Here is a 22,807-nt window from a genome sequence, read left to right as displayed (position 1 = left end):
AAGAGGCCAGAAAGGAGAGAGCAGACACCTGGGAGACAGAACAGCTGGTCTGTTGCAGCGTTGCAATGGATGCCTCCGCTCTCTCTCCCCCTGCATGGGCGTGGTGAGATGGAGGAGGTGAAGCTCCAGCGACCCACTGGAGGGAAAACAAAACAACGGAGATCAAAAGCAGTGAGTGTCCCAGGGGCCCCCGCCCTCGTCCACCTTCCTCCTAGACCTGCGTGGTGACACAGCCCAGAGCAAGGCAGCTCTCAGTGACTGTCGCCAGTGTCAGCTGGAGACATCAAAAGTGCACGGATTCCTGTACTTCAGTTGAACAGGGAATTCCCGGAGGCAACAAACCTACAAATATCCCAAGAGGAGCTGCACCTGGGCCAGTGTGGATGGAGGTGGGGTGGGTGCAGGGCAGAGGGACACGTGTGTGGCGTCCCGCCTGTGTCTTTCCAATTATCTGTCTTAGCTAAAATCTGAAATGAGACAGGAAACACTTTCGACATCAGAAGAGCTCAATTTAAACTCTCTAAGTGAGAGTGGAAGCTCTTGGGGTTTGCAGGATTAATGATAATCACTGGCTGTCTTTCTACCTCTGATCACACGAAAGGTAGGAGGTGGCAAGACCATATCAGTGTTCCTCTGAGCCCCTGGTAGGACCCCGCCTGGACCCCCGGTCCAAGCTCTGAGCATTCACCCCAAGTCCCAGCACCAGACTAGGAATGTACACAGTTCTCCTTTACTCCAGAAGCAGCACTCGCTTTCAATCCTCTCCGAAGAGAAAACAACATCCAATTTAGAAATGTATCGATGCTTTAAAACGACAGAGAGAAAAACAGTTCCCTTCTCACTGCAAAAACTTTTTCTGCATTTGCCTCCAGAGTTGGGGAAATGGGCAGAGTGGAGAGCAAAGAAAGACTTCTGTTAGAAAGGCAGAGCCTCGGGTGGAAACAGGAAATAGATTTGGAAATGTGGGTGCAAGAGTAAAGGCAGAAAAAGCCCCTTAGCTGAGCTCTGAGAATTTTAGAGTAAAACTAGGGAATGAGGGCAGCTGCCATGCTGTGTGAGAAGAAAATTTGTAAGGATAATATGAGGGAAGGGGATGTAAAGACATTTTGCTGAGTCACATAAACGGAATTGTCCATCAACACTCCTCTGCTTCCCTGGTGGCTCAGATGATAAAGAATCTGCCTGCAATGCAGGAGACCTGGGTTTGATCCCTGGGTCAGGAAGATCTCCTAGAGAAGAAAATGGCTACCCACTCTAGTACACTTGCCTGGAGAATTCCATGGACAGAGGAGCCTGGCAGGTTACAGTCCATGGGGTCACAAAGAACCAGAGACGACTCAGCAACTTTCACTCACTCACTCCTCTGCAAGATTTCAGGAGAGAAGAGGCATTTTCCTTTTTTTTTTTTGAAAGATGTTGTACTGCTGTTTCTTTTATGACTAGTCTGAGAAGGACTTTTAAAAAATCTCATATTTAATCCTATTAAAAAGAACACCCCACCCTCTGTCTGCCTTTGCTGAACACCCTCCCACTCCACCTTCTTCAGATAACATCTGGCTCAGTCTTTGCATGGTTCCAGGGCAAAGGGTTATAGTCAAGTTCTTTACTACTTCTTAGCTATAGATCAGGGAAGTTCCATTGCTTCTGGATTCCAGGAAAGATGCTTTGATAAAAAGCAAGTCTGTGGGAGTAAGAAGCTCTGGAACTTTCCCTTGTCACCACATGACCTCCTCGACGCTCAGGCTAATTTATGATGATTCCGGAAAAATTCCCATGGCCTAATTAAAAAAAGCATATCACCATGTAAATAGTTTTTAAGGACACCAAGTTGTCCCAAGGGCAATTTTCCTGGTTCTTTTCCAATTTCTGTGTTTGGAAACTTTCTTGGTTTGTGATTGAGTTGTCAGATTCCGAATGCATCTGAGGTCAATCCTTGATTCTTTGTGCTAGTGAATAATCGTGAGAGTTGCTTGGTATACTTCTTACTGATTTTTTGGAAGTAAAATTACTTGCAGTGTAATGCGCAGATCTGAAGTGTACGATTTTGATGAGTTTTGGCCACTAACCAAAAATTTCAGAAATGGAGACCTGATTGAAATAAAAAGGTGTTTATTTGGGGTTTGTTAGGAATACCCCAGAGAAGCCCTTGACCAAGGGCAAAAGGGCAAGGGTGGTGGGAATTGGGAGATTGGGACTGACACTATTGATACTCTGTATAAAATAGATAACTAATGAAAACCTGCTGTATAACACAGGGAGCTCTACTCCATCCTCTGGGGTGACTTAAGTGGGAAGGAAGTCTAAAAAATAGGGACTCTGCATATCTACGCCTGATTCATTATGTTGTACAATAGAAACTAACACAATATTGTAGTGCAACTAGACTCCAATAAAAATTAAGAAAAGGAGCCCGTGAATTGTCTCCCCACTCCACCCCCAACAATAAAACAATGGAGGCTTATAAAGGGAAAACCCACAAGGTTACATTTAGTGACATGACTTGTTTACCAAGAATTATAGTTGGAGCTGGCTAGCATAAGGGTGCTTGTTAAGTACCAATTGGTTGACATCTGAAAAGGCTGCATACACAGTTTCAAGGAGGGACCTTGAGACCATCCGTTTGCAGCTGCTGGCAGATACTGCTTTGAAAACGGTTGGTGGTGTCCTTAAGTTCCGTGCAATTCAGAGAAAATTCAAGTTCTTGGTGCAAGGAGGTGTCTGAGAGCAGGTCTTCCATGGCTCCTGACTCCACTTTTGTCTGCCTGAACTGTGATGAGTCCATTATAATTTCAATTTGTCATCAGGATGAAGATGTACACCCAAGGACCCATCATTTCCATCACCCCACCGACTCCTTGCAGTCAATCCCACCCACCACGAGCAAACCCTGGTTTAATTTCTTTCTGTATACTAGTTTGTCTTTTCTGAAGCTTTATGTAAGTGGAATCAACGTGCGTGTGTGTTGTTTTATCTTCTTTTGTTCAACATAATGTTTTTGAGATTACTTAAGGCTACTATAAATGTTTAAGTGTTTTCATAGACACAAGATTTCACTCCTCCTGGATAAATACCCAGGAGTGGGATGGTTGGATCCTAGGGCAGGTATATATATAACTTCATTTTTAAAAACTTTGAATTTTCCAAAGTAACAGTGTTATTTTCACTCCCACCAGTAATGTCAGCAAGTTGCAGCTGCTCCCTGCCAACATTTGGTATTATCAGTCTTGTGTCTATTCTAACCATTCTAATGGACTCTTTTAACAGTGGCTTCTGATTTGCTTTTCCATGATGTCTAATGTTGTCTTGAGCACCTTTTCAAGTGATTACTGATAATCAGATATCTTCTTTGGAGAAGTGACTTGAACAATCTTCGCCCACTTATTTATTGTATCCATCATTATGGTATCATACAGAGTAATTTCACTACCTAAAAATCCTCTGTGCTCTACAAATCCGTCTCTCCAGCCTCCCTGCCGCTGCTGTGGCTGCTGCTGCTGCTGCTAAGTCGCTTCAGTCGTGTCCGACTCTGTGCGACCCCCTAGATGGCAGCCCACCAGGCTCCCCCATCCCTGGGCTTCTCCAGGCAAGAACACTGGAGTGGGTTGCCATTTCCTCCTCCAATGCATGAACGTGAAAAGTGAAAGTGAAGTCTCTCAGTCGTATCTGACTCTTAGCGGCCCCATGGACTGCAGCCTACCAGGCTCCTCCGTCCATGGGATTTTCCAGGCAAGAGTACTGGAGTGGGGTGCCACTGCCTTCTCCGTAACCCTTGACAACCATTGATTTTTTTTTTTTTTTACTGCCTTAATAGTTTTTCCTGTTCTAGAATGTCTTATAGTTAGAATCATACAATGTGTGGTCTTTTAAGATTGTCTTCTTTCACTTAGTAATATGCATTAATGTTTCCTCTATGTCTTCTTCTGGCTTGAGAGCTCATTTCTTTTTAGCTCTGAATAACTTTCCATTGTCTGAATGTACCACAGTTTATTTGTCCACTCATTTACTGAGGGACATCTAAGATTGCTTTTTCTGGACAGAGAAAAAAATGAGCTGAACTAGCATATACTCTATGACTATCATGTGCTGGGTACTCTTCAAGTTACCTTGATATGTTATTTCACATAATATTTAAAACAAATCAGCAAAATAATAATTATTATACAAATTTTACAGAAAAGGAAGCTGCATCTTAGATAAGTAACTACAATAAAACTGTGTGGCTATTAAGCTGGTGGAGCTACAATTTAGAGACCCAGCTTCCTTCCCTTTCCACCACTCTACGTTTCTTGCCTTATTATGATTACTACAATTACCAGAATTTAATTATGTGACAGGCTTCCCAGGTGGCGCTAATGGTAAAGAACCCGCCTGCCAAAGCAGGAGACGATAAGAGACGTGGGTGCAATCCCTGGGTTGGGAAGATCCCCTGGAGGAGGGCATGGCAACCCAGTCCAGTATTCTTGCCTGGAGAATCCCATGGACAGAGGAGCCTGGTGGGCTAAAGTCCATGGGGTCGCAAAGAGTCAGAGATGCCTGAAGTGACTCAGCATGCACGTTATGTTACAGGTTCCTCTGCAACTGCTGGCCCACTCGGCCATTCAAATTGCTGTTGTTTAGTTCCTTCTGGGTTAGAGGTGAGGCAAGCTGTTCACATTCTCCTCATTCTCTGGGGGGTGTCAGGAGGGTCCTGCATCCTGGATGGGGATGGGGGTGTTCTCCAGGACGGTGAGTGGCTGGGCAGAGCATGAGGACTCTGAGAAGCTCCACTCCAAGCAGAGTGACTGACTCACAACTGGCAGATGGTCCTCTGTCGGCCGCGGGTTCGGCCACCTGCCCAGAGCCGATGCCTTTCTGCTGGGTGGCGAGGCCAGCTGCGGGCAGCCCTGGCCGCCTCACTTTCTCCCGTTTCCTGTTCCGTCCTCTCCACCTCCTCCACACAGCCTATGACTTTTTCCTGAAAAATCTCATCTCTTGAAGCAGGGCAACGTGTCTAGAGACACACAGTGGAATCCCTGTTCTGATGAGACCAGCACACTTTCCTCCCCATAATAGTTGGGTGTTCGGCCACTTCTTCAAGTGTCTTTAGTGGGAAACCAGTGATGGTTTTTTGGGCCAAGGGAGGGTCAGGTTTTGTGGTGTGAGAAGAAATTTGGTAAACTCAGAGGTGGGTAGATGGGTGAGAAACACATTTCCTACTCACCACACACTGAGTGAACACTTAACAAATATTTCTCCTCCAAGAAACGATTTCTCAACAGATACATTTCATTCCTCAGTTAAATCCGTGTGGCTTCCCCCGCTGCCCACCTTTGCTCATGTTAGTGGAGTGAAAGTCACTCAGTCGTGTCCGACTCTTTGTGACCCCATGGACTATACCCTGGAATTCTCCAGGCCAGAATACTGGAATGGGTAGCCTTCCCCTTCTCCAGGGGATCTTCCAAACCCTGGGATCAAACGCAGGTCTCTCTCATTGCAGGCAGATTCTTTACCAGCTGGGCCACCAGGGAAGCCCTTCCTCTTGTTCCTTATATAGAAACTATGCTTGCTCAGCAGCAGTCATCAGAATAAAACCCCAGCTGTTTCTATTCATTTAGTTTGACAGACACTGTAGCTTGGCAAAGAACTTGGCTGAAGTTAAATTCTGAACCATCTCTAATCTGAAGGTTTCTAAAGAACCTTCAACAGCCTGAGTTTCTTTCCAGGAAAAAGTGGGGTACATGTCAACCCCTTAAATCAAGGGAAGAAAGGTGGATTTCGATCATTTCGATGGTTGACTGTGCCCGTGTTTGGAAGCTCCTGGATCACTAAGGTGCCTTTTTGTCTTGGCAGAGGCTTGTCATGATGACCCTCCGAGTCTCAGAAACGCCATGTTCAAGGTCTTCAGGTACAAGGTGGGCACCATGATAAACTGTGACTGCAAGACAGGCTTCCGCAGAGTGTCCGCCGTCATGCGCTGCGTGGGGGACTCCAGCCACTCTGCCTGGGAAAACAGATGCTTCTGCAACAGCACCTGTAAGTTTCCACTGGTAACCCCTAGGGAAGGAGAAAAACTGTAGCAAAGAAGGAGGCGGGGCTGCAACTTTCCTTGGGGGCTGATGGGGGGGGGGGTGGAATTCCTTTACAATGTTGTTAGTTTCTGCTGGATAAGGAAGTGAATCAGCTACAAGTATACATATATCCCCTGGCTCCTGAGCCTCCCTCCCGCCCCTCATCCTACCCTTCTAGGTCACCACAGGGCACTGAGCTGAGCTCCCTGTGCTGTACAGCAGCTCCCCAGTAGCTGGTCCACACACACTAGTGTATATATGTAAATGCTACTCTCTCATTGTCCCACTCTCCCCTTCCCCTGCTGTGTCCACACGCCCATTCTCTGCATCTGCATCTCTATTCCTGCCCTGCAAATAGGTTCATCTGTACCGCTTCTCCATGATTCAGAAAGATACATGCACCTCAATGTTTATTGCAGCACTATTTACAATAGCCAGGACATGGAAGCAACCTAAAAGTCCACTGACAGAGGAATGAATATAGAAGATGTGCTACATATATACAATGGAACATTACTCAGCCATAAAAAGGCATGAAATTGGGTCATTTGTAGAGATTTGGGTGGACCTAGAGTCTGACACACCAAGCCCTCAAGGAAACCACACTTTAAGAGGGCGGGGTGGGGGGCAGATGTTACACTAATAATTACTAAACAACTGAAAATAACTGTAGTTCATAATGATGTGAACGTAGCACATGCAACTGAGCTGTTCTCCATAGCAGCTGCACCACTGCCATTCTTCAGTCGCTCAGTTCAGTCGCTCAGTCGTATCCAATGCTTTGCAACCCCATGGTCTGCAGCACGCCAGGCTTCCCTGTCCTTTCCCAACTCCCAGAGCCTACTCAAATTCATGTCCATCAAGTTGGCGATGCCAGCCAACCATTCATCCTCTGTCGTCCTCTTCTCGTCCTGCCTTCAATCTTTCCCAGCATCAGGGTCTTTTTTTAAAGAGTCAGCTCTTTACATCAGGTGGCCAAAGTATTGAAGTTTCAGCTTTAGCAGCAGTCTTTCCAATGAACACCCAGGACTGATTTCCTTGAAGATTGACTGGTTGGATCTCCTTGCAGTCCAAGGGACTCTCAAGAGTCTTCTCCAACACCCCAGTTCAAAAGCATCAATTCTTCAGCACTCAGCTTTTTTCACAGTCCAACTCTCACATCCATACATGACTACTGGAAAAACCATAGCTTTGATTAGACGGACCTTTGTTAGTAATGTCTCTGCTTTTTAATATGCTGTCTAGGTTGGTCATAGCTTTTCTTCCAAGGAGCAAGTGTCTTTTAATTTCATGGCTGCAATCACCATCTGCAGTGATTTTGGAGCCCCCAAAAATAAAGTCGGACACTGTTTCCATTGTTTCCCTATCTATTTGTCATTCAGTGATGGGACCAGATGCCATGATCTTAGTTTGATGAATATTCAATTTTAAGCCATTTTTTTTCACTCTCTTCTTTCATTTTCATCACTAGGCTTTTTAGTTCTTCTTCACTTTCTGCCATAAGAGTGGTGTCATCTGCATATCTGAGGTTATTGATATTTCTTCCAGCAATCTTGATTCCAGCTTGTGCTTCATCCAGCCCAGCATTTCGCATGATGTACTCTGCATATAAGTTAAATAAGCAGTGTGACAATATACAATCTTGACATATTCCTTTCCCAATTTGGAACCAGTCCATTGTTCCATGTCTGGTTCTAACTGTTGCTTCTTGACCTGCATACAGATTTCTCAGGAGGCAGGTAAGGTGGTCTGGTATTCCCATCTCTTTAAGAATTGTCCAGTTTGTTGTGATCCACACAGTCAAAGATTTTAGTGTAGTCAATAAAGCAGAAATAGATGTTTGTCTGGAATTCTCTTGCTTTTTCTATGATCCAACAATCATAGGATGTTGGTAATTTGATCTCTGGTTCCTCTGCCTTTTCTAAATCCAGCTTGAACATCTGGAAGTTCTTGGTTCATGTACTGTTGAAGCCTAGCTTGGAGAATTTTGAGCATTACTTTGTTAATGTATGAAATGAATGCAATTGTGTGGTAGTTCGAACATTCTTTGGTATTGCTTTTCTTTGGGATTGGAATGAAAACTGACCTTTTCCAGTCCTGTGGCCACTGCTGAGTTTTCCAAATTTGCTAGTATATTGAGTGCAGCACTTTAGCAGCAGCATCTTTTAGGATTTGAAGTAGTTCAGCTGCAATTCCATCACCTCCACTAGCTTTGTTCATAGTGATGCTGCCTAAGGCCCACTTGACTTCACATTCTAGGATGTCTGTTCTAGTTGAGTGATCACATCATCGTGCTTGTCTGGGTCATGAAGATCTTTTCTGTATAGTTTTGTGTATTCTTGCCACCTCTTCTTAATATCTTCTGCTTTTTTTAGGTCCATACTGTTTCTGTCCTTTATTGTGCTCATCTTTGCATGAAAAGTTCCCTTGGTTTCTCTAATTTTCTTGAAGAGATCTCTAAACATGTCCATTCTATGGTTTTCCTTTATTTTTTTGCATTGTTAACTTAGGCAGGCTTTCTTATCTCTCCCTGCTATTCTTTGGAACTATGCATTCAAATGGGTATATCGTTCCTTTTTCCCCTTCCTTTCACTTCTCTTCTCAGCTATTTGTAAAGCCTCCTCAGACAACCATTTTGCCTTTTTGCATTTCTTCTTCTTGGGGATAGTTTTGATAACTGCCTCCTATACAGTGTCACAAACCTCCGTCCATAGTTCTTCAGGCACTCTGCCTATCAGATTTAATCCCTTGAATCTATTTCTCACTTCCACTGTATAATCATAGAAAGTGGAAATGAAAGTGAAGTCTCTCAGTCCTGTCCGACTCTTTGCAACCCCATGGACTGTAGCCTACCACAGTCCTGTGTCCATGAGATTTTCCAGGCAAGAGTGCTGGAGTGGGTTGCTATTTCCTTCTCCAGAGGATCTTCCCGACCCAGGGATTGAATCTGGGTTTCCCACATTGTAGGCAGACGCTTTACCATCTGAGCCACCAGGGAAGTGGGATTTGATTTAGATCATATTTGAATGGTCTAGTGGTTTTCCTAGTTTCTTCGATTTAAGTCTCAATTTTGCAATAAGGAGTTCATGATCTGAGCCACAATCAGCTCCTGGTCTTGTTTTTGCTGACAGAATAGAGCTTCTCCATCATCACCTGCAAAGAATAAAATCAATCTGATTTTGGTATTGACCATCTGGTGATGTCCACATGTAAAGTCGTCTCTTGTGTTGTTGGAAGAGGGTGTTTACTATATGACCAGTGTGTTCTCTTGGCAAAACTCTGTTCACCTTTGCCCTGCTTCATTTTGTACTCCAAGGCCAAACTTGCCAAACTGTTACTCCAGGTATCTCTTGACTGCCTACTTTTGCATTCCAGTCCCCTATGATGAAAAGGACACCTTTTTTTGGTGTTAGTTCTAGAAGGTCTTGTAGATCATCATAGAACCGTTCAACTTCAGCTTCTTCAGCATTAGTGGTTAGGGCATAGACTTGGATTACTGTGATACTGAATGGTTTGCCTTGGAAGCAGAGACCATTCTGTCTTTTCTGAGACTGCACACATTGCCATTCTTTAGGATGCCCTCTGACTCTTAAACGACCTGCCTTCGGGAGACAGGAGTGGCTGAGATTGCTCCTCTGACCGCCACACTCACCTCCATGCATGGCGTTGACAGGCTGATGGCCAGAACGGGGTCCATTTTGGGGAGACACACAGGCACAAACCATTCAGCCAGAAAAGCCTGGGTCCTTCAGAAACACACTGTAGGCTACCATCATCAAATACAGGAAGCCTGCCTGGCGGGCTGGTGCTCTGCTGCCCGTGAACAGGCCCTCTGAGAGCCAGTCCCCTGAGGACAGGATGTGTGGGGCTCATTTTTATAACCTCTGCATCCCCCAGTATTGCCTGGCACGTTACAAGCCCTAGAAAGATGTTCTTTCTGCGGGTTTTCTCTTTTAAACACCTGTGAAGTTATATTCTTCATTCCCTCCATATTCTCTAGCCCCTGCTAAGAACCCAGTAAAACAAGTCACTCCTGCACCCAAAGAACAGAGGGAGAGAAAACCCACAGATGCACAGAGCCAAACGCAGCCTCCGGAGCAAGCTGACCTTCCAGGTAGGAGTGGACCGCTCTCTCACAGACACACGCAGTGCGCCCCCGGGGAGGGGAGTCCGGCCTGTGGTCCTCTCTCCCGAGGACACCCTGGGGACCGGCGCCGCGGCGCGGTGGTGGCAGGCTGTCTGCTCAGCATCTTGAGCCCCTCTTACAGCAGCCAGCCTGGGCTCTGTGCATCCTCCAGGCTTGGGAACTGGCCCAAGAGGGCTCAATTCGGTTCAACTCAACTCACTTCCATTCAAATAGCATTTTGGGGGCTAACTGCCCCAAGCACAGTGGCCAGAGAATAGCAATCTGAGTCGCCAGTACTCCTTGGCCTCAAAAGATGCTCTGTGTTTCCCTTAAGGAAGAGACACTGAACTGTGAGCCAAGTAATTGACTTCCAGACGTCTCTATCTCTAACAGGACAGGGTTCTGAGGTGGGTGGGGCCACACTGGCTTCTGGAAGCTGTGGACAGAGCTTGAGCTAACGGGCTGTGGACGAGCCCATGCTGTGTCACCCAGCTGCTGCCCCGACTTTCCAAAATTAATACGGTGGAAGTCAGCCTTGACATTGGGAAGAAAGGAGCCCGTTAGGCAAACCTGAGCTTTGGGGGGCCAGCTGACCTTTCAATACCCCGTGCCCCTACGCCGATTGTACAACCTTACAAAGAACTTTACGACTTGGTATATAATCTCGTTCCAACCTCAGAACCCAGTGTGTCAGGGAGCAGGAAATATTCCTTCAATTTACTGATGGAATTGAGATGCGGAGACAATTAAAGACACGACGCAACTCACAAAATGGGACTGAAATAAGGCCGCGGGTCTCCTGAATTAGACCAGGGGCTCTTGGTACGATTATTTAAGCTACTTTGAATTTATTTTAAGCTTTTATTAATTAACAAAAAATAAAAAGACAACGACTAATCTGGGGAACCTGCTGCAATATGCTGTCTCCTCTCCTTGTCACTGTGACTTTTTTCTGGAGTGAGGATTCAGAGCACATTCGTTGTTTTCCTCTCCTTCTCGCTTCCCATATCCCACAATTACTGAAAGTTTTCTCAAGCGGTCAGTGTTTACTCTCCTTACTCAAGAGATAACCAGCTGCCTCTGGCTAAGGGATGCTGCGCAGACTGTCTTGATTTGGAGGTTTTCACTCGAAAGAAGCAAAACTAATTCCAATGGGTCTGGACGGTTATGAATTGTACTGACTGGAAAGGCAATTTGATTGTGAGACTTAAACACATGTTCAAGGATGGACTGCAAGATGCTGTACTGAGCAGACCCCTCAGAATGGGACCACTAGGCCTCCTGCTGCAAAGGGTCATGGAGGGCCGTAGGAGGGGTTATGTTGGATCCTTGGGGTTGTGGAAGGTCAGAGCATACCTATAGCTTCACAGTTCTGGGCTTAGAAGGATCTGTGGTTCCATGTGTCCAGATTTGGGGGGCAAGGGATTAAATCAGGACAGGACATGATCTGTGGGGTTAAAGGTCAGCCAGGCTTTGGTTTTAGTTGGATGAGGGGAAGGTTACTGGACATGGGAATTTTCAGAGGCCTTAAAAGGGCAAGCTTCAGGTATGGCTTGATCAGGGACCAGGCTCCATTTCTCTAAGATCGTCTTGGTGCTTCCCTCCTCCCAGCTTTGGATTTGTCCCAAGTACTTCTCCGTGGCTCCAAGGCGACCACTTGAGAATGTGCTTCCTCACTTAGCAGTTGAGATCTAGGTGGTCTCCACATCTCCTCGGCCCAGACTGGCTGGAGCCTGCCCTTAACCCTAAGCTGAAGCCACTGTTCACACACCTGTCCACTTAGTAAATCTCTCCCTGTCAGCAGAAGCTCATTTCTCTGTGTTCCCAGAGCGAGCACCTGTGTCTCAAGTGTCATGCTCCCCACGTTCTCCCTGCAGAAGCTCCCTTCCCTGATCCACTGTCTGCTCACTGCAGGGGAGGGGGACTGGGTCTTCATGCCTTTCACAAAGTGCCTAGCAAAGGCCCTAACAAATAGATGTTACCAATACTTATGAGAAGAAAGCGGGGGAGGGGTGGAGGAGGGGCCAAAGAAGAGAAGAAGGACTGTGGTCTGGTCTCTAGGAAGAGGCAGCCTGGACTCACAGCATCTCCTGAACTTGCCTCTGGAATTCCCTTCCCCTCGTCCAGGTCACTGCGAGGAACCGCCACCATGGGAACATGAACGTGAACCTTTAAAGAGAGTCTACCATTTCACGCTGGGGCAGATGGTTCATTACCAGTGTGCCCAGGGATTCAGGGCCCTACAGACCAGCCCTGCTGAAAGCACCTGCACGATGATCAACGGGGAGCTGAGGTGGACCAGGCCCAGGCTCAAGTGCATACGTGAAGGGGAGCACGGTCAGGCTCCAGGTACAGAGGTGCCCGGGCCCAGGGCCCGCTGCCTGGCGGCTCCCCTGAGGCGGGCCCGGCAGGACTCCCTGACCCACCCGCCACGTGGTCCTGGGCAAGCCGCTCCCTCTCCTGTGGCCTCGGTTTGTTCTTACTCTAGAAAACGGATGAGATGAACTGTAAGGTCTCCACGCCCTGGGGTCCCCCATTCCCTGATGGGGATAAAGAGCAGGATCTGAAAGAGGAAGGCAGGCGTCTTCCAGAGGGGCCCCCCCACCCCCACACGGCGCTGCTCCCGTTTCTAGATGATCCTGAAATTCCACCTCTGCTTCTAAGCTACCAAGGCTTCCTCATTCAAAAGGGAAAGTCCACCTGCCCTGCATACGTTTCCAACTTGCTGATACGTAATGTAAATCCATCCTCCTTCTATACCAGGAGAAAGCCACCCCCCTTCTTATGTGAATCCCACCTGAGCTTTGCCAAAGTGCAGACGTGCAGGGCAGGGACTTTTCAAGCACAGACACACGCACATGCTTGTATGCTCGTTCACGCACACGGACACGCCACCTACGTTGAGTTCTTCTGCTACTTTCGTCCTGAAATCGTATTACCATATCTACAATCAAAAGGCCCCCCATTGGGCCCTAACTGTCGGTAGTTTCTTTGCTCACCCCCATTGCCCAGGCCCCACACCTCTCTCTTGGATCTTCTTGTGGGGGGTGCTGTGTTTCTTTCCCATAGTCCGCTCCCCGTGAGTCACGCTGCCCACCAGGCGTGTCCACGAGCAATGGGGAATCGGTCACAAAGAAAAGCTCTCCTTTTGGGCGTTTCTACTTTAATAGGCTTCCCAGGTGGCCCTAGTAGTAAAGAACCCACCTGCCAATGCAGGAGACATAAGAGGTTTGATCCCTGCGTTGGGAAGATCCCTGGAGAAGAAAATGGCAACACACTCCAGGATTCTTGCCTGGAGAATCCCATGGACAGAGGAGCCTGATGGGCTACAATCCAGAGGGTCGCAAAGAGTCGGACAAGACTGAAGCGACTTAGCATGCACGCACTTTGCTTAATGGTTTGATGGAATTTGTATTAGGATGACCCAATTCCAAGCTGCAGACGGCAACCAGAGCTGAGTAGGAAGTTTGGGGAGAAAGCTGCTCAGAGCTCCAAGGAGAGCCAGAGTCAGGGTCACAGGTCCCTCCCTCCCGCTCTGCTGGGGTCAATGAACCACTTCACTGTGACCCTGATGGGGACCGCAGAGCCGAGACACACCTCAGCTACCATGTCTGGGGTCAGCTGATGAGGTGGAGGGGGTAAGTGGGAGACCCCAGACCCCCACTCCTCACCTCTGCCCCACAAGCATCCTTCTTCTCTCCTCCAGATGACGCAGAGCCTCAGGAGAACACGGAAGCTCCCCCTGGGAGTGGAACTTTCTTAACAACCAGGATGGCAGGGACCACAGGTACGGCTGGCATTCTTGGAAGATAAAAGCCTGGCTATTAAACTGTGAGGCAGGAGAGGGAAGAGCTGGCCTGGGAGTTGCCCCCTGGTGCTAGAGACAGTCCCACATCTGCACACGACCTCCCAGGCCTCAAACACGGTCAATGTCGCCAGTGTCAGAGGATAAGCAAGTTGGAGGGCAGCAGCTCGAGGCAGAAGAACGAGATGTTCAGAAGTTGGGCCAGGGCTCCCCTGGCCTCTCACAGGTCTCCAGCGGCCTCCGAGTCCCCTGCCTCCAGAAGCCTGGACTCTCACAGCCCCAGGCAGCCCCACAGCCAGCATCCACAAGCTCCTCCCCCTCTCTTGCAGATTTCCAGAAGCCCACAGATGAGATTGCAACGTTGGATACGTTCATATTTACCACTGAGTACCAGATTGCAGGTGGGTAGTGACCCAACAGAAACCTACACATTTGCTTGGTGGGTGGTGAGCTGCTCGGTGAGTTAGTCTAAATGAACTCTTTACACTATATGATGTGTATAAAACTCAAAGACGAATCCAGAGCATAACGTGACTCAGAGTCACAGGCACGGCTGTGGTGAGTCAGCAGTGAGGTCTCCAACCAGCCTCAACCAGAGCCTCCTGACCAGCTCCCAGAGGACAAACACCCAGCACCTGGATGTGAGTGGAGGGAGGTGGTGTGCCCAGCGCAGGAGAGAAAAAAACACGCCAAGACCACTCCAGCTGCCTTCTGGTGGGAGCCAGAAACAGGCTTTGAGGGAAACAAAAAAACCCCAAAACACCAAAACGGAGCTCTTAGAGTAGAATGTTGGTGACCAGGGCCTGGGGGTGAGGCAAAGAGAAGATGGGTGACAAAGGGCACGGACTTCATCGGCAGAGGAGTCGGTCTGGGGACAGTCAGGCTGTGGGGATTACAGCCAACGATGCTGTGCTGCGGACTTGAAAGTTGCTAACAGTAAATCTTCAATGTTCTTGGCACAGAAAAGAAATAGTAATTACAATATATTTTGCAATAAAAGTGCACACCTTAAAATTACAGCCTGTTACAGGTCAATTATATCTGACGGGGCGGATGGAGGGAGAAAAGCAGGCTTTGAGGCACGTCTGAGACTGATAGATGGCTGGATGGATAACCGCCAGCTCCAGGGCAAAGGAAAGAGTGTATGGGAAACAGAGATGCTTTCAGGAGATGCCAAGTGTTTATCACTTACCTTTATACTCATCTTGGTGTTTCAACATTTCTTTCACCCCTTGCGGGCCTCACTCAAGGCCTCTTAACTGAGGCTGGGCCGCTGACCCTCTCTGAAAAGGGTACCTGTCAGCTGCTCCCCGAGAAGGAGGGGAGCCCCCCTGGGAAAGGCTGGGGCCCTTTTGGTCCATACCCCCAGGTCCTGGTCCTGCAGCCTCCAGGGAAGCCTGGCCAGGAGGGAGCTGCGTCCTGAAAAGGGGCGGCGGAGAGCGCCGCGCTCACCTCCCCGGAGGCACTGAGCTGGGTGTGGAGGGCTGGGGGCACCGACACACGGGAAGGGGCTCCCTCAGCCCTGGGGCTGCCTCCCTGACCTGTTTCTCTGTCCACAGTGGCCGGCTGCGCCCTCCTGCTCGCCAGCATCCTCCTCCTGAGCTGCCTCACCTGGCAGCGGAAATGGTGAGTAGTAGTGAAACAGAGAACTGCCTGACGCTGTGTGAGTCCCCCAGATGCCCAGAACTGCAGTCTTCCGGGAGACGGGAGCAGACCGCAGACTGACCCAGAGAGCTGTTCCAAGTGTTAGTCACTCAGTCGCGTTCCACTCTTTGCGACCCCATGGACTGTAGCCTGCCAGGCTCCTCTGTCCATGGGATTCTCCAGGCAAGAATACTGGAGTGGGTTGCCATTCCCTACTTCAGGGGATCTTTCTGATCAGACCCGGGTCTCTTGCATTTCAGTCAGATTCTTTACCGACTAAGCCACCAAAAGCCTTCTTAGAATCCAGTGCCATCTGAGAGCGCCCTCTTGTGGCCAAATGAAATACTACTTCCTTTTTTTTTTTTTTTTAAGCAATTGCTAGCATTCAGAAAAATAAGATCGTGGCAGCCGGTCCCATCACTTCATGGCAAATAGATGGGAAAACAATGCAAACAGTGACAGACTTTAATTTGGGGGGCTCCAAAATCACTGAAGATGGTGACTGCAGCCATGAAATTAAAAGACGCTTGCTCCTTGGAAGGAAAGCTATGACCAAACTAGACAGCACATTAAAAAGCAGAGACATTACTTTGCCAACAAAGGTCTGTCTAGTCAAGGCTGTGGTTTTTCCAGTAGTCATATATGGATGTGAGAGTTGGACTATAAAGAAAGCTGAGCACGGAAGGATTGATGATTTTGAACTGTGGTGTTAGACTCTTGAGAGTCCCTTGGACTGCAAGGAGATCCAACTAGTCAATCTAAAGGAAATCAGTCCTGAATATTCATTGAAAGGACTGATGCTGAAGCTGAATCAAATACCTTGGCCACCTGATGCAAAGAACTGACTCATCTGAAAAGACACTGATGCTGGGAAAGATTGAAGGTGGGAGGAGAAGGGGACAACAGAAGATGAGATGGTTGGATGGCATCACTGAGGCAATAGACACGAGTTTGAGTAGGCTTTGGGAGTTGGTAATGGACAGGGAAGCCTGGTGTGGTGCAGTCCATGGGGTTGCAAAGAATCGGACACAACTGAGCTATTGAACTGAACTAGGAACTGGTGATGAGATGGAGCTGGCTTACAAAGGTTCCTGAAAGCCGAAAGTTAGGTGTTCTGGAGTTTTGCAATCTGCTTTTAAGTTTAGCCATCATTAAAAACTAAAGTATTAAGCTTACAATTAAATAAGTTAAGTAGTACAAAGTCAATAAATATTAAAAATTAATCACTTTCTAATTATTTTATTTGCATTTGACTACTTTATTCTCAGGGTTGTTTGCATCTGTGTACCCGTGTTGAGGAAACACTGCCTAGATAATGACTTTACACTGTGCCTCTCTCCCCAGCTCTGTATGCAGGACATATTGACACTGGGTGTGGTGGGGGTTTTTACACCATGCAGGTGAGCAGACGGTTTCCGAGAGCTGGTTGTTAAGCATTTGCCTGCATGCCAGTTCCTGCAGCCTCACCCCATGGGAGCTCTTAGCCAGGTAGGAGGTAACCAGATGCTGCTGAGAGCTGTCTGACAGGGTTGCCGCTAGCCACGTGCGGATACTTCAGCTTAAACTTAAATAAATTAAATATGATTAAAAGTTCGGTCTACACGTGGCAGTAGCCACATTTCAGGTGTTTGATAGCCACATGTGGCCACCTTGTTGGACAACACAGATACGAAACACTCCCATCTTCACAGAAAGTTCTTACAGCACAGTCCTGGCTAGAAACTAGCAGTTTTCAATTCAGGAAATCCCCTTGGCACAGCTAGCTGTGCTATGATTTTTCTTTTTCTGCAGCTATTGTCTTCTACTCCCAAAAAGTTTTGTAGAACAGCTCCTGTGTAGATGTGGGTCAAAGGGCACACACTTGCAGTTAGGAAATGGCCAAGTTCTGGGGAATCTGACGCAGCAGCTTAGGTGACTACAAGCAACAGCAGTGTATCTATACACTTTAGAGTTGCTAAGAGACTAGCTCTTGAATATTCTCACCACCAAAAAAGAAATGACAACCATGTGATGTGATGGAAGTGTTAGCTTAACAGCAACGTGGTTATTAGGACACAACATATAAATGTATCAAATCGACACACTACACCTTAAACATCCACAGTGTTCATTGCCAATTATCTTTCGATTTTAAAAGGACTCAGAGACTATCTCCTGGGTACAAGGCACTAGGTAGGGGCCTCAGGATGATTAAGAAGGGCCCCTGCTCTCAGGAGCTTATAGACCAGTCAAAGAGAAGAGAAAATAAAAGAGAGAGACTTGAAATGCAATTTGTGAAAGCCTAAGACTGAGGTGTTACAGAGAATGAAGAGAGAAATGACACACGCCATCCTACAGGGGGGCACCCAACAGGCTTTCAGAGCCCACGCCGGCAGACAGGTGAAGAACAGCAGGAGCAGCTGCAAGGCAGAGGGACAGGAGGAGAAGGGAAGCGTCCTAAAGGGCAGGAGGCCGTCTGTGAGGGTCTGGCAGTTCTCCTCACTGAGGGGTAAAGTGCCCAGGGCAGTGGTCGCAGTGCCCCGATGTGTGATGGCCAGAGACCACGTCCTGGAAGATCAGGCCAGACTGGGGAACTCAGGCCCATCCTGAGGGCAACAGCAGCCACAGAAGCTGGCTTATGCGGTAAATGGTAGCCTCGGCATTTGAATGGCCCAGCCACCAGAAAGGCTGGATTGAGGGTGGTAATAGCGGTGGCAGTTTGATATGTTATGCTGGAATAAATCCACCCAGGGGACAAGGAGAGCATGGACCAGGTGGGGGCATCAGCTAAACCAGAGGAAAAGATTGGAGAGACACATAAAGGAGTCAGGTTAGCAGAGTCTGGTGGCTGATTGGAAGTGAGTGTGAAGGAGGAGGGTCAACTCGAGATGAGGCAGGTACCCACTCCCCAGCGGCTGTCACCACCACCTACTGGGACAAAATGCAGAGTGAGGATATGCACCCCGTGAGGAGCAGCCCCCGAGCACAGCCCACCTTTCAGCCCCTCCCCAAGACCCACCAGCTCCCCCACCTGTAATTGGCCAGACCTCGGGCTCATCTTCAGCCCCACAGGCTGCACGATGACTGGATCATGTCCCCGTGAGGACCACGGGGCTGCCGGTCTTGACTTCTAGAGGGATGATCAGTGGGATGGTCAGGGTATCCTGAGGTGGGACTTAAAGTTGGGGGGCCAGTGGGGCTTTTGCGGGATGCTCAACCCACATCAGTTTAGTGAGATCATATTGGTTTTGGTGCAGCATTCCACCCATGACTATGACTTGTATCACCACAGGAAGAAGAACAGAAGGACAATCTAGAAAACCAAGGCCAGAAGAAGTCAAGAACAGCCCACAGATGTCATGGACCACAATCAAAATCAAAGAAGCTAAACACTCATCCAAGAGGCCTTTCCTGATCCGGTGGGCTCTGGAAAGCTCTGAAGTCACAGAACAGAACACCGGGAAGCTGCAACCCCATCGTGAAGCCAGCTCTGTAGTATCAGCCCTTGAGGTGGACCTGCGTCTAGGCAGCAAGTCCAAGGTCGCTGGAGGAACGGGGAGAGACAACCAGAACTCTTGCTCCTGTTTCCAGGTATATGCGTTCACTAGACCACAAGTAGCATGGAGCTCTCTCCACACCATGTAGAGTATAAAGAAGAGTAGTTTCATGCTAAGAGCATCCTGACTTCCCAGGTTAGAAATCCCAAAGAAAGCCCTAGCACTGATGTAAATAGACACACATGCCCTCTGCCCAGGTGAGTGGACTTTGTCCCTGGATCCACATAAGTCCTTTCCAAGCCTCTGGTTGACCAGCCCACTCTCCTGCTCATATACCCCCAAAGGAATCCTTTTGACCTTAGCCCAGTCCTCGAAGCTAGCCCCCTCTACTGAACATTCCAGTTTGAGTTTCTAAAGAACAGATTCCCTGGGGGAGCGTCTTTGGGTGACCACAGAAGACAGCAAGCAAACCCATGGAACTGTTGAGCTTCAGAGTTTGAAAGGATTTCACTGGAGTTAATGCCAGGAGAAGGGGGAGAAGCTGGGTCCCAGGTAGTGGGTTATCCTTAACATTTAGCTTCAGCTGTTTGTGACTGGCTGTTCTAAGAGCTTTTTCTCTGGGATTGCTATAAATGATGCTCCGCATTTGGCTGCCACAAATTCGATGTTTACAGACAGACACACAGTGTGCAAATGTGTACATTTGCAAAGAGGTGTCATAAAAACACTGATAACGGAGCAGTACATCCAATGCTTATGAGAGGAAAGAAAGAAAGAAGGATGGGGGCAGGGGAGCGCATGTAATTACGGACGAGGTCACATCAATGACCCTCACACTGTGAGCAAATTAAAATTGCCTGGAGAACTTGGTGAGACCTGGAAGCCTGGGCCCATCTCCAAAGTTACCAAAGGGGAAGTGGGGAGGGATAAATTAGGAGTTTGGGATTAACATATAAATACTACTATATAGGAAAATAGATAATTAACAAGGCCCTACTGTATGGCACAGAGGACTCTACTCAAAAATCTTATCATAACCTATAATGGAAGAGAATGTACAAGAAGAACATTTATATACATATACCTGAAACTAACAGAACATTGTAAATCAACTATGTTTCAACAAAAATTTTTTTAAAAAGAAATGCAAATCAAAACCACAGTGAGATGGTTCTACCCAGTAAGACGACTTTAAGGAGGAAAGAAAAGAAATAACAAATGTTGACAAGAATATGGAGAAGTAGGAACCCTCATACATTGCTGGTGGGAATGTAAAATGGTGCCGCCACGGTGGTAGTAGTTTCTGAAAAAGTTAAACATGGAATGACCACATGGCTCAGCAATTCCACTCCTGGGTATATTACCCAGGGGTGAAGAAAACCCATGTGCACACAGAAACTGGTATAAGACTATTTATAACAGCATCACAGCCAAACAGTCAAGAGACGGAAACAACCCAAACGCCCCCCAGTGGATGAGTAGGTAAGCAAAGCGTAATCCCTCCGCACACTGCAATTCGGCCCAGGCACAGAAAGGAATGAAGCCTTTAAGAAAGGTTGCCATGTAGATGAGCCTAAAGAACATGAGGCTAAGTGGAGGAGGCCAGACATAAAATGTCACGTGCTGTGTGATTCCCTTTGTACAAAATGTCCAGAAGAGGCAGCTCCAAGGAGACTGAAGCAAACTACTGGTCACCAGGGCTGGCATGAGTGGTTGCTTAATGGGCACAGGGTAGTAAATCTTCCCAGGTGACTCAGTGCTAAAGACCCCACCTGCCAACGCAGGACTGTAAGAGACTGTAGGGAAGATGCGCTGGAGAAGGGAATGGCTATCCACCCCAGCATTCTTGCCTGCAGAATCTCCATGGACAGAGGAGCCTGGTGGGCTACATAGAGCATGCGGACATGACTGAGCGACTAAACAACCACAAAACAGCCCAAAGACAGGCATGTCTCAGACCCTATTTAAGAAAAAATCTGAAGGGAAACCCAGAGAAAACCCAGGGAAAATCAGGGGGAAAAAACAACTACACCACAGGCAGTTTCACCCTCTGACATCCCAGGCATTGTAAGGATTAAACACAGCCTAATTCCTACACCAACATACAAAGCCTCACACCAAAGGCCTATTTACCTCAGCTCCTGTTACCTGGGACATCATATCCAGCTCTCAACAAAAAAGTACAAGCATGCCAGGGAATTCCCTGGTGGTTCAGTAGTTAAGACTCAATGCTTTCACTGCCAAGGGCCCTGGTTCGATCCCTCGTCAGGGAACTAAGATCCCACAAGACAAGCAGTGGGGCAAAAAAAAAAAAAAATAATTACAAGGCAAGCTAAAAGGCAGAAAGTACAGTTTGAACAGACAGAGCCAGCATCAGAACCAAATACAGACATGGCAGAGATGCTGGGATTACCAGGTTGGGAATTTAAAACAACTGTGGAAAATAAGTCATTCTAACAGAGATTGCTGTGTGACTCCCTAAGTCCATCTTTCCCTTAGCCCCGGGTTTTAGGGGGACACAGTCCTCTCCCAGCTGAGGATTACATTTGCCAGCCTCCCTTGGGCTTCAGTGCGTCCCGGGACTAAGCTCTGCTCCAGGAGACGTGAGTGTAGTAAAGCAAGCAGTCTCTAGGATGTGCCCTTGAAGAGAACTGGTATGTCCCGCCCCTCCTTCACCTCCTCCGCTGGCCGGCAGGTGGCCTTGGTGGTGGGAGTCAGACCAGGAGTGGGATCAAAACGGAAATAACACCAAAGGAGCCAGGATGTCTGGCATGGCGGGGCCATCCCAGGACTGCTTATACTCGTACTGGATGTGAGACAGAAATAACCTCCCCTGGGGGCAGATTGGGTGTTTGGAATGAACATGTTCACACTACTGTATATAAAATCGATCAACAAGGACCTACTACATAGCGCAGGGGACTCGACACAATACTCTGTAACAACCTAAATGGGAAAAGGCATTGAAACATGTAAAATATCATGTATGAAACGAGTTGCCAGTCCAGGTTCGATGCACGATACTGGATGCTTGGGGCTGGTGCACTGGGACGACCCAGAGGGATGGAATGGGGAGGGAGGAGGGAGGAGGGTTCAGGATGGGGAACACATGTATACCTGTGGCGGATTCATTTTGATATTTGGCAAAACTAATACAGTTATGTAAAGTTTAAAAATAAAATAAAATTAAAAAAAAATAAAGTCTATTTTATCTGAAAAAAAAAAAGAAAAAGAATAGATACATGTATATGTATAACTGAATTACTTTCTGTACATCTGAAACGTATGCAACACTGTTAATCAATTATGCGCAAATATAAAATAAAATTTTTGAAAAATAAAATGCGGATGTAACATTTATAACAGTTTCTCTTGCATCTCCTGCATTGGTAGGCAGATTCTTTACCACCGAGCCACCTGGGAAGCCCTTATAACAGTCATAACTACCAAAAAGAAAGAAAGGAACACTCTCCTTTTTAGGCCACTGTGATGTCTGCCCTTGTTAGAACAGCTGTATCAACACCCCATAACATCCACCCCTACCAATATCAGAGACAGACATGCCTCGCCCCCAAATTTGGCTGATATGGTCTTATCAGTATCCAAATATTTTCAGTGGGAAATGAGACAAGAATGATCGTGCAACATTTAAACAGACTTTCAAGTAAGTACATGTTTGCTGTTCATAAATATTATCTAAAAAATTTCT

General features: G+C 47.5%; 1 protein-coding gene across 1 annotated transcript in view; it reads left to right on the top strand.

Annotated features, from left to right (window-relative positions):
• The window catches only part of IL2RA (interleukin 2 receptor subunit alpha), a 46,108-nt gene extending 23,704 nt beyond the window's left edge, over positions 1-22,404 (top strand). Inside the window, exons 2-8 of the mRNA XM_055543486.1 lie at positions 5,830-6,012; positions 10,048-10,161; positions 12,301-12,522; positions 13,880-13,960; positions 14,308-14,379; positions 15,538-15,604; positions 18,894-22,404. Coding sequence (XP_055399461.1) covers positions 5,830-6,012; positions 10,048-10,161; positions 12,301-12,522; positions 13,880-13,960; positions 14,308-14,379; positions 15,538-15,604; positions 18,894-18,918 — 764 coding nt within the window. The 3' untranslated portion in view covers positions 18,919-22,404. The remainder of the gene's footprint in view (positions 1-5,829; positions 6,013-10,047; positions 10,162-12,300; positions 12,523-13,879; positions 13,961-14,307; positions 14,380-15,537; positions 15,605-18,893) is intronic.
• The last annotated feature ends 403 nt before the right edge of the window (positions 22,405-22,807 follow it).

Source organism: Bubalus kerabau, chromosome 13, assembly GCF_029407905.1.
Source record: "Bubalus kerabau isolate K-KA32 ecotype Philippines breed swamp buffalo chromosome 13, PCC_UOA_SB_1v2, whole genome shotgun sequence".
Classification (NCBI taxonomy): domain Eukaryota; kingdom Metazoa; phylum Chordata; class Mammalia; order Artiodactyla; family Bovidae; genus Bubalus; species Bubalus kerabau.
This window is presented reverse-complemented; position numbering and strand designations above follow the sequence as displayed.